Source organism: Olea europaea, unplaced genomic scaffold (assembly GCF_002742605.1).
Source record: "Olea europaea var. sylvestris unplaced genomic scaffold, O_europaea_v1 scaffold3415, whole genome shotgun sequence".
Lineage (NCBI taxonomy): Eukaryota > Viridiplantae > Streptophyta > Magnoliopsida > Lamiales > Oleaceae > Olea > Olea europaea.
In genome coordinates this window covers 13777-25024 of record NW_019253184.1, presented here as the reverse complement: position 1 = coordinate 25024, position 11248 = coordinate 13777, and the positions used below count along the sequence as shown (strand labels likewise).

The 11248-nt window shown below is 33.4% G+C and overlaps 2 protein-coding genes across 7 annotated transcripts; both read right to left on the bottom strand.

The window, feature by feature from the left end:
- Positions 1-763: 763 nt before the first annotated feature.
- LOC111386085 lies at positions 764-4502 on the bottom strand. Its single transcript, XM_023010513.1, has 9 exons — positions 4419-4502; positions 4293-4313; positions 2972-3146; positions 2580-2713; positions 2399-2537; positions 1903-2152; positions 1675-1821; positions 1402-1435; positions 764-1339 (listed from the first exon to the last, which is right to left on the bottom strand). Exons 1-9 carry the CDS (start codon positions 4500-4502, stop codon positions 764-766), a joined length of 1560 nt encoding a protein of 519 aa, XP_022866281.1.
- A 3968-nt stretch (positions 4503-8470) lies between these two features.
- LOC111386082 (40S ribosomal protein S24-1-like) lies at positions 8471-10978 on the bottom strand. Of its 6 annotated transcripts, none has more exons than XM_023010507.1 (6): positions 10878-10978; positions 10719-10784; positions 10556-10597; positions 9715-9811; positions 8999-9087; positions 8471-8713 (listed from the first exon to the last, which is right to left on the bottom strand). In XM_023010507.1, the coding sequence occupies exons 2-6, from the start codon at positions 10778-10780 to the stop codon at positions 8575-8577; spliced, it is 429 nt and encodes a 142-aa protein (XP_022866275.1). In that variant the 5' UTR covers positions 10781-10784; positions 10878-10978; the 3' UTR covers positions 8471-8574. The 6 variants fall into 6 exon arrangements, with proteins under 6 accessions (XP_022866275.1, XP_022866274.1, XP_022866277.1 ...); XM_023010506.1 differs by having other exon boundaries at positions 10900-10978; XM_023010509.1 differs by having other exon boundaries at positions 9715-9885; positions 10709-10784; positions 10900-10914.
- Positions 10979-11248: the final 270 nt, after the last annotated feature.

Genomic DNA, 11248 nt, shown 5'->3' with positions numbered 1-11248 from the left:
ATGTCCCATGCACTCTTGGAAGAGAAGGTTCCTTGACTACTCGATTTCCAGATAAGAACATCATCCCCCTCTCTACATTTACTCACCTTAGCCATAACACTAGCGGCTTTATCTTCCCCTACAAGTTGCAATAATTGATCCACATTCCATCCACTGTCCAATATGTGATACATGTCTTGACCAATATGTGATGCATGTCTTGCCAACGGGCCATCCTCTAACCAATGAGCATACCAGAACGAGATAGACCCTCCCTGATCCTCCATTGACTATTGTTAATCACATCAGGGATGCATCCCGCAATAAAGCACCAAAATCGAGAACCTATACTTCGCAAAGTGGAAACATCAATCAAACCATGCTTAGTATATTTTGCCCAAAAAAAAGTTGCCCATAAGCAATCTGATGACAGTAATTTCCATGCAAATTTCATGTGCAGGGCACACTGGACATCTTCAAATTTTGTAACTCCGATCCCTCCCCCCTCCACCACCAGTCTATAGAGTTTATCCCAAGAACACCATTTTTTACTAGTCCTCCCATTAGCCTCACCCCAAAAGATAAATGAGAGGATGGAATTAAGTCTTTTAAAAATAGATTTTGGAACATTCAACACGGACAACAGATGGGTAGCCATACACGTGAGGACATGACGAAGTAAAACCAGTTTGCCCCCTTGCGACATCAATTGCAGCTTCCAACTTGCAATTTTCTTTCTAATTTTCTCCACCAAAGGCTCGAGATGGTGGGCAATTAATCGACCCTAGACCACCGAAACTCCCAAGTAAGTAATTGGGAATTGACCCTCCTTAAAACTAGTGTCCCTTAGTCTTTCTCCTTTCCAAGCCACTGAACAATTTTCTGAGAAAAATATAGCAGTCTTCTCCTTGTTGATCTTTTGACCAGACCAGCTCTTATATAGACATAGAACCTTCTTGAGTTCTCTGATAGACTTTTTCCCTGCATTGGCAAAAATTACTAAATCATCAGCATACATCAAATGAGTTATTGCACTTGCGCCCCTAGAGTGTGAGAAGCACCCAATCCGTCTTTCCTGAAAACCTCTCTTTAGCAATCTAGTCAGCACCTCTTGCATGATAATAAACAAATAAGGGGATAATGGATCTCCTTGGCGAAGACCACTCGAAGATTTAAAAAAGGCTTGCATGGTTCCATTCATCATCACTAAGAACCATAGTGTAGATATACATTGATCAATTAACTTGCAAAACCTTACCGGGAAACCAAAAGATGATAACACATGAAGCAAGAACTGCCACTCCACTCTATCATATGCTTTAGCCATATCTACTTTAACCATCACATTTCCACCACGAACCTTTTTAGTAAGAAAATTCACTAATTCTTGAGTGAGTGTAATGTTCTAAAAAATACTCCGACCTGGAATGAAGGCTCCTTGCTCTTGAGAGATAATCTTAGAAAGAATATCACTCATTCTTTGAACCAAAATCTTCAAAAAAAATTTATACACAACATAGCAAAGGCTGATTGGTCTAAACTTTTCAAAATCACTAGGATTTTCTATCTTTGGTATCAGCACAATATATGATGATGTATAAAATCAAGGTAGCGCCCCTTCGTTCAAAAAAATCCTTTGCTGCCTCCACTAAATCCCTTTTAATAATATCCCAGCACTTGATAAAGAAAGCTGACCTATATCCATCAAGCCCAGGTGCGCTATCCACTGGTATCGAAAGAGTTGCAGCTCGAACCTCATCTTCTGTCGGTAGGGCACATAGCATCTCTCCTTCCTCTTGCAAAACTGCTGACTCAATGATGTATGATAAATCTGGCAAAGTTCTGCTTTTCTCACTCGTAAGAACAATCTAAAGTTCTGAATGTATTTGTTGCGGTGTTGATAGAATAGTTCCGTCTGTAAACTTCATCTGATTCAACTTTGATTTTCTGCGTCTCTGCGAAACTACAGCATGATAAAATTTAGGGTCGTTATCACCATCAGTCAACCATCTCTTTCTTGCTAGTTGAGACAATCTAATTTCCTCTCTCCTTTGCCACTCCTCCAATTCAAATTTAGAAATCAAATATTCTTGTTCTACATCATCAGAATATGTGTCTTGTAACCTGTGATCGAGTGCCTCCACCAGTTCTTCTAACTCCAAAATAATATTATCTACCTTACCAAAAACCTATTTATTGCACACTTTCAAAGCGTTTTTAGTAGCCTTTAGTTTAGCCGCTAATTTTTCTAATCCAACCAACATCATATCACTGTCTCCCAATTTCCATGCTGCCTCCACACATGGCAAAAAGCACTTATGCTCGCACCACATTCGTTGGAATCAAAATGGGGTCGGGCCATAAGAAGCATACTGTTTTTGCAAGTGAATAGTCATAGGACGGTGATCTAAAGATGTACCTGGCAGGTACTTCATATTTGCCTCTGGGAAATCACGCAACACCTCCTCACTTAGCAGTGTTCTGTCTAGCCGTGCCCAACTTCTAGTCAAGCCTTCATGTCCATTGCACCAAGATAATTTTCTACCTAAAATTGGTAGCTGTAAGAGATAACACTTATCAATGCAATGATTAAAATCTACCATAGCATAAAGAGGTCTAGGGTGGCCACCCACTCGCTTAGAGTCATTTCTAATGATATTGAAATCGCCAGAAACTACCCAAGGAAGGCCAATCACCCTAACGTTCTCCAACTCTTGCCAAAGTTTCCTCCTTTCTAAAACATTACATTTCGCATAAATGAACGAAACTAACATCTTATACTCCCCCTTTATGAAAATTCCATGTAAAGCTTGATCCGAAAGATGAACCCACTCAACCTTGTAATCATCACTCCAAAAAACCCATAATTTGCCTCCTTCTTTCTCGTTTGATATAAAATTTGGTAACTTTATTTTACAAGCCAAAAACTTCATTTTTTCTTCCCCATGAAAGGTTCCGCAATCCCTAGTATTTCCACATTAAATTTCCTCACCAACTTTTGTATCCTTTCTTTTGACGTGCCCACGCCTCACATGTTCCACATTAAGAATTGACCAATCATAAGTCAAATTTAGCAAGGCATGTTCGCGCCCTCTGTGATGCTCTAGCACCCTGAGAATTGCAACTTCCACCCAGCAATTTTCTTTCTGTGTGTCACATAAGTTTTGCTAAATTTCAAATAGTTATTAAAGTATACCTCTAATCCTATTAATTGCTATAGTTATTAATTATTTAGAAATGATCGCGTGGTTGGTAAATATGATAGGAAAATTAGCAGATATGGTAACGAAGATTTATGAGCTTTGCTACAAATACAAGATTTGGGGCAAGTTTATAAATTAGGGGGACACATGTCATTCAAGGATTGGACAGTTAAAAACAGAAAAACAAAAAACAAAACAAAACAAAACAGGAGCTGCCACGCAACACCTGCTTTTTTATCCCTGGAAGCTATCCCTCTCAGAATAGCTTTCTCCAAGATTTATTGACGACCTTACCTCGACTTACAAGTGTTGACATGCTCAATTCCTATATATATATATATATATATATTTTTAAATCCGACCTTCTTTTATTAGCATCATTTACAAGAGGTTGAGAAAATTGACTTTGGTGAGTGTTTTTGTTTTTTTGTTTTTTGGGACACTCCTTTTACGTGATTTTTCAAATCATTCAAAATCGATGTAGTATAATTTTGACCATATTTCTCTACCAAGCAAATCAACGATTTTATTGTTCCCCAATTTGGCTTTCAATTTTACCATATAAATAATTATTTTTCTATCCATATATTTTGTTCAAAACTAAATTGTAAATAAAATACATTAACTAAAAAATTGATTCTATAAAAATTAATTTATAACTAAATATTTTACTTTTACTAATAAGATAAAAACTCACTTTGTATTAAAACAATTGCTTATAAAGCAAGAGTACTACTAATAATATAAAAATTTACCAATAAAATATAAAAATTAGTAAAAACTAATTTAATTATAAGATTATTTAAAACTATAAAAGTTAATCATAAGTATATATTTCATCTTTAAGTTAAAAATTAACTTATATGTAAAAAATTATTTATAAAAAAATTTCACTTGTGAAAAAATTTCATACAGGAAATTATAAATTGAAAATTTCAATAAAGAACATATATGTGATTTTATTCTTATTTTTAAAAAATAAATAAAAATTGACAACTAAATAATAAACTCTCAAAAATAGATTGAATTATTTTTAAAATTGTTACTAAAAATCACTCAAAATCTGACTCCTCATAAATGTTCAAAATCAAAACTTCTCAAAACCATTACCTCCAAACTCTCAAGCAAGCCCTAAGTATTTATATTTAGATAAAATAATAAATAATATAAATAGTAAAAGGATGAAATGTTAGAAAAAATAAAATAAAAAATTGATTGTTCATCATACGACGAAACCCTCATCCGCGCTCTAAAATAAACCACCACAATCAACGTACTACCACAACCATCACCACAGCCCCATACAGGGCAGACAAACATTTAAACTATTTTTCTTTTTCTCTTTCCTTTTAATTTTCTATTTTTATTATTATTTTTTTATCATTTGATTGTAGAGTGATTATGGTTAATAATTGTTTGTAAATTTTAATTGTTGAATTGAAAAATTATAAAGACAATTATTGTATTTTTATAGTTAGGCAAACAAATTAATAGGAAGATAATACTACAAAGTTTTAAAACATCCTAAATAGAAATTTTGGCATTTTGTATATTTACAAAGAATGAATAATATTGATATAGTCATATAGACACGTGCAAAGTATTACTATGACCATCGATGGGTGGGTTTTAACCACTGATATTTAACATCAATTTAGGTGGCAATACTCGTATCGTCAAATTATATGTTTAGTTAAATACAAATATTTATGACCCATATATTAGGACCAATGACATGCTGACACCTATATAGCATTATTCTTAACATGTAGAATTTTTATTTTTCTTTGAAGGGGTGTGATTGATCTAAAAAAATTATTTGATTTAATTTCAAATAATAATAAAAATAAATAAATAAATAAATAATCATGAAATTGTAAAATTCAATCTCTTTTCATTAGATTTTAAGATATTATTTGTTGATTAATTTCATATTTATAATGTTGCTACTTAATCAATTGCAGTTTTATTTCAATTTATATTATTAAAACCTTCATTTTATACTTTTTTTCTGCTAATATTTAGATTTATGTTCTTCAATTTTACTTTGTTAAACAATTAGTAAGTGCCATTTGCCACCACGTCACTAATTTTTCATTTATTTTGTAATCATTATAGACAATAGTTTATATTTAAATAAAATTATAGAATTGTTATTTTACGATTTATATGGGTCATAATTATTATGGAGAACCTATGTGGCCCAATGATTTTTTATATATTTTTTTCAATAATAATTCTCGACACTATTGCAGTCAATCCTATTTGTATATGTCTTATGGTAATTATGGACTTGGCGAAATAAGAGCATCTTTGATTCCGTTGGCCGAGCTAAACTTCATCAAGCCTATATTTCAAGCGAGAGCTAGAGCGCTTCTTTCTTTTCTTCGCCTCTTCCCACCCTACAGATATGTGAAGTGAGAATTATTTTAAATAGATATAGTGCACCTTAAAAAAAATACTTCGAAGATGAACCTATTCCCATGCAATAGTCAAGAATTCTTGACGGTATAACAAACTGTTCTTTCTAAATATCCCAATTCAAGGTCAAAGAATTTTCGGTTCATTGGCATTTTTTTTTTTTTTTTTTTTAAGGGTTTTATGCCATGTAACTCTTCTCTTGGGCAGAATAGCAGGAATGGAGAAAAATGTGAAAAATCAAACAACTATAATACAGTATTTGTAGATGACGCTTCGACGGTTGGTGGCAGTGAAAAAATCAAATCTTTTGAAACAATACAAAAATTTTACATGTCAAAATGAAGTCCCATGCTATTATTAGTTAATATGCATATGGCGAAGGCATAGTTTTCCTTCCTTCTTTCTTTCTTTTTATTTTTTATTTATCTCAAATAAAAAAAATAAAAAAATAAAAAATAATAACAACATTGGCGCCAAGCATCAGGGAATACTAGATGATTGGTAATCTCTCCTCCAACCAAGATAAAAGATCCCAACGATCTATTGATTTTTCATTTTTTTTATTGAAAAATGAATAAGAATGAGATGTGTTAAACTTTTTATTGTTTTCCTTCCTTCTTTCTTTCTTTTTATTTTTTATTTATCTCAAATAAAAAAAATAAAAAAATAAAAAATAATAACAACATTGACGCCAAGCATCAGGGAATACTAGATGATTGGTAATCTCTCCTCCAACCAAGATAAAAGATCCCAACGATCTATTGATTTTTCATTTTTTTTATTGAAAAATGAATAAGAATGAGATGTGTTAAACTTTTTATCATATTTGCATTCAGCCATTTTTTTCGCATGACTGTGTGATATGAGACCTTCCTACATGATTCAAAGTGCATTGAATTAGAATGAGATGTTTATAATCATATCTTGCAAGGGGAAGCTCGACCGTCGTGATCTTAATTGTGGTTACCGATGAATGTTGTATGCGCCCAAAGCAATGTCTTTGACATTTTATTATGCCGTCACAACTTGAAAAAGAAATATGTAAGTGCATGTCAAGAGGGGAGAAGAAACAAAAGCAAGAGTTGGCGTTGCGAGCTACGAGCCTACGACTAACTTAGTCTTCTTTTGTAAATAAGTTTTCTGTGAGTGACTCTTTTCATATCTAATTTAGGTTTGTTACGGCAGTTGTTAGTTCCATCTGTTTATCAGTTAATTTGGAACTATTTATTAATTGCTATCTCATCCTTTTATTTTGGTCTTGTCAATGATTAATCTAAATATTGGTCTTTCTATTCGAGTACGTTCCTATTTATAGTTTGTTCCAAAACGGTTGGGATTCAAAACCAATATTATTCATATGAAAACTTTTCGATTTAAATGTTATTTAAATTTTCAATGAATGTCAATTTTAATGTTCATGAACACATATATTTTATTTGTCCACACTACCCAAAAGGTAGAGATGACAACGGGGCGTGTTCGTGGCGGAGCACCCTCACCCCATCTCGCCCAAACCCTGCCCCGAGGGGCGTCTGGTGGGGCAACAGGGATGGGGCAACTTATTGCCCTATTTTATTTTATTTTATATTTTCAAAGTTTCAATTTATGTTATTGTTAGATAAAAAAATACTAGTTCAAAATGAGTTTTTAACGGGTGAATTGTCAAGAAATAAAATTAATTTTAATCTTTTTTTAAACTTTTTCCTTCACGGGACAGGGCATCCTCCCGCCCTATCCTGCCAATCCGTTTAAGACGGGGTCCAATGGAGATGGAGCACGACGAGTTTGTTTGCCATCACTACCAAAAGGTTGGGGAGGCCAACTCTAATTCTCCCTAAAGTTTAAAACACACGCAATTAGAATTACATCACTTTTCCACTTCATTTTCTATATTTAGACCTCTCGTTTACAGTACAGGCACCTAAAAAACCTAAACAGAATAGACTTGAAAGAAGAGCTTTAGAACATAACCATCTCAACGGGTTACTTATAACAGGCCATTTACATTGACATCCATTAAAGTCAACAGAGATTAATGTTACAAATACAAGTTCAAGTTTTTCGATTAGGTTACTCGTAGTATTATTAGAGCTGAACAAAACTCTCGAATCGAAAGATTTTTCTTAATTAAATATCCAAATGAGTATCTAAATTAAGAACCGATGAATTTGGTTAAGTTCTCGGTTCTATATTAAAAATCGAATAACAATCGAATCTCCATAATTTTTTAATTAATTTTATTTTTCTAAATAAATTTGTTAATTGGTTAATTTAGTTCAAACCAAAAAATTATAATTTTTCTATTTCTAATTTTAATCCAAAGCTAACTTAATTAAATTGACCTAAGTTTTATCCAAAATTGTTACACTACCGCAATATCGTTTCTGCCATTCTAGAGAAATCGAATTAAAGCTTGACGTCTCTCTAAATTATTTTGAACTCGCTATCTTCCTCATCCTATGATTTTAACAATCAAACCTATAAAGAACTTAGCAAAAAGAAATATAAAAGATCCATAAGATTGGACTACGTCAGTGTGTAAGAGCTAAAATTGAACATATCATTCATTAAATTAATCTAACTTTATAAATATTAAAAAATTGAATTATAATATGGAACCTAAGAACCAAATGAAACCGAAATCCGAACCGTTCCATAATTAAATTTGGACTCAATGGCTCCACTTACTAAATACCCGAAAATTTCGGGTTCGGTTCGATTCTCGTTAGAACTAAGAACCGAACCATGTCTAGCCTCAAGAATTACCACCTTCAATTTGACTACAAAGAGATTATTTACATCTGGTACATCAAAGCTCTAACCACATCCAACTTGTAAACAAAAGAGATTAACAATGCAAAGCTAAATTCATCAACTCGTGTAAGATATGTAATTGAGATAAGACTTCATTAGAATCTGACAGAAACATCCCACAAAATTTTTAACAATTCAACCTTGAGAAATTTTCAAATTAGACTAAGAATAGCCGATGATACAGAAACTCCACAGCAAAGACAGTGCTCTTCCCGTGTAATTCATACACCAGGAAGGCACAAAATCCTAGAAACTTATTTCTTCTTCCCAGCCTTGGCCGCATCTCCAGCCTTCGTCTGCACAACAAAAGCAGATGACATAAGAATATCATGCGATCAAAATTGTCATAAAGGTTATATTAAGACACGGCAATGTCTTCCAATCTATTTTCTTCAAGTGCTTGAAAAGCTACCTATCCGCTTTTTTTCTTAACACACAAGTTCTTCATGAACAAGTTAGCTTTAAGGTATTTTCAAGGAATTTATAACTTCAACTTAGACCAAATAGTGTGAAGAACCCTTGCATGTGTTTTCAGTTTCACAAACATAATTTGCAGAATCTCTCAGAGCGACATGACATACTCCTTCTTTACTCCACGGATCTTCTTAGCCCTATTCTTCCTCTCCTTCAGCTGCTTCCTAGACTTCTCAACCTTCGTATCAAGACCATTCTGCATACAAAGGTTATGATATTTTAAGATTTTAGAGACAAGTAAATCAACCATCATAGAACACAGACCCAGAATGACCAAGTTATTGGAGGCAATATAAAAAATATTTCACTAACTGGAAATTTTTGCCTTTTCTACAAATACGTAAGGGAAAAAAATATTATAGAGTTAACACACTAATAAAAGAGCTATGAGTTGGGAGAAGGCAATAAAAACTAACTAGATTTTGACTTTTAAAAGAGCTACGATTTTGGGTGAAGACACATGTTTCGTGTCTATCTACTACATGATGTGCAGTAGGAACAACTGCCCAGGCGATGTAAACATGGTATTACAACTTACAGAGGAACCTATTAAACAAAATGATTCTATACTGTCATGAAGCTCAATTTAGTGACTTGTTATTGACCATCTCAACAATAGAAGACCGAGACACTAAAACAAAATAAGCAAGTATACATATTTCAGAGACCCCCACAGTCCTAGTTAAGCAAAAGCTTCGTCATAAAAAAGACAAGCGAAGAACTGCTAACAATTTGGTTCTCACTATCAATAGGTAAATTGCAAAAGGCATTTCATATGTTTCATAGAAGATTACATTAATAGTTGAATAGGGTGACAAATTACCCTGATGAGTCTATACTTTGGCTCATATTTCTTAGCATTCTCCACAGAATCATAGATCAAGCCGAAACCAGTAGATTTGCCTCCACCAAAGTGGGTCCTGAATTTGAACACAAAGATAGCATTGGGATCTTTAACCTCATACATCCTCGCCAATTTCTCCTTTAGTTCAGGCTACGGTAACAAGATAAATAGGTAAGATATAAAGCTGCATACTTCTATTCACAACAAATTCACATAACAATTGCTCACGTCCATAAAATTGAAGGGGACAAACGCTTTGGCTCAGAATTTACTGTAAAAGAAAAATATAGAGAATAAAGCTTGAATTTAGCAATAAGAGAACTTGAGACTAGTTAAAAAACATCACCATACACCAGCTTCTTTTCGTATTTTTAAACATTTATGATTACTCATTCACTCCATTTCCTATTTCCCATCATTCCATTATTGCTAGTTCACACATGGTATAGCTCTAAAATGAAAATATTTTTCTTCAATTATTTTGGTTAACAAATGAAATATTGCCAAAAATCATCACAAAATATTGTCAAAAAATCATCTCAAAAAATCATACCAGGAGAAAATATAATCTATCCTAGAAACTACACAACATATTCCTCCATGCGTCTAGAAGTTACACTCTCATGGACTAAAATATTGCCAAAAATCATCACAAAATATTGTCAAAAAATCATACCAGGAGAAAATATAATCTATCCTAGAAACTACACAACATATTCCTCCATGCGTCTAGAAGTTACGCTCTCATGGACTAAAATATTGCCAAAAATCATCACAAAATAAAATGCAATAGATTTCCATATATTGTAAAGCAGCAAACCTTGGAAACATTGGGTCGCCCTGGATGTAGCACATCGATGATCTACCAAATAAACCCATAAATAACAGATATTAATTGAAGGAGAAGTGTACAAAGTGAATAAAACCAACAAAAATACTATAATTCAAATAAATACAATTATCCAGTCCTTACAAACTGTTACCTGGAGAGGAGTCGATCGGTCATAAACTTCCTAGTTCTGATAGTCACTGCCTTCTCCGCCATTTCCCTTTAAAGTCAAAACAACCCTAAGTCGTTCAATTACAATAATGAAGCTTAGAGTAAAAAATGCAAGCAGAGAGAGGCGCCGATATAAAACTACGGTGTTGGATGAAGAGATTTACGCCTAGTGCCGCCGCTGCCTCAGTTACTCAGCAGTGTCAATGACAGGCTGTTCGTCTACTTCAACGGCGATTTGTCTTTAGCCCCAAGTTTAGAAATAACAGACTTCTTTTATAAATTTTAGGCTCTTATGGGCCGAACCAAAACAATAATGGGCTTATCTCAATGTAGTACTTATTTTTACAAGATTGACACAAATAACACTAACAGAGAGATTTTTGTTAAATGCAGACAAAAGTTCACTCTTTCCTGATAGATTTTAAGTTGGGTGTCTTCAAATGAGACTTCTAAATCAGCAAGGTTGGGGGAGCCTGCAGTGAGATTGATCGAACATTGAATTCCGATGGGTTT

Excerpts from the sequence above, each read along its gene's own strand:
- LOC111386085 (XM_023010513.1), bottom strand. The coding sequence starts at position 4,502 with ATGTTTGTCTGCCCTGTATGGGGCTGTGGTGATGGTTGTGGTAGTACG. Across the intron at positions 2,538-2,579 it reads CTAGACCTCTTTATGCTATG|CTACCAATTTTAGGTAGAAA; the intron begins GTAGATTTTAAT and ends TATCTCTTACAG. Across the intron at positions 2,153-2,398 it reads AAATATGAAGTACCTGCCAG|ATAATATTATTTTGGAGTTA; the intron begins GTACATCTTTAG and ends TTGGTAAGGTAG.
- LOC111386082 (XM_023010507.1), bottom strand. The coding sequence starts at position 10,780 with ATGGCGGAGAAGGCAGTGACTATCAGAACTAGGAAGTTTATGACCGAT. Across the intron at positions 9,812-10,555 it reads GGCGACCCAATGTTTCCAAG|GACCCACTTTGGTGGAGGCA; the intron begins GTTTGCTGCTTT and ends GTTCAAATTCAG. Across the intron at positions 9,088-9,714 it reads CAAAGTATAGACTCATCAGG|AATGGTCTTGATACGAAGGT; the intron begins GTAATTTGTCAC and ends CTTTGTATGCAG.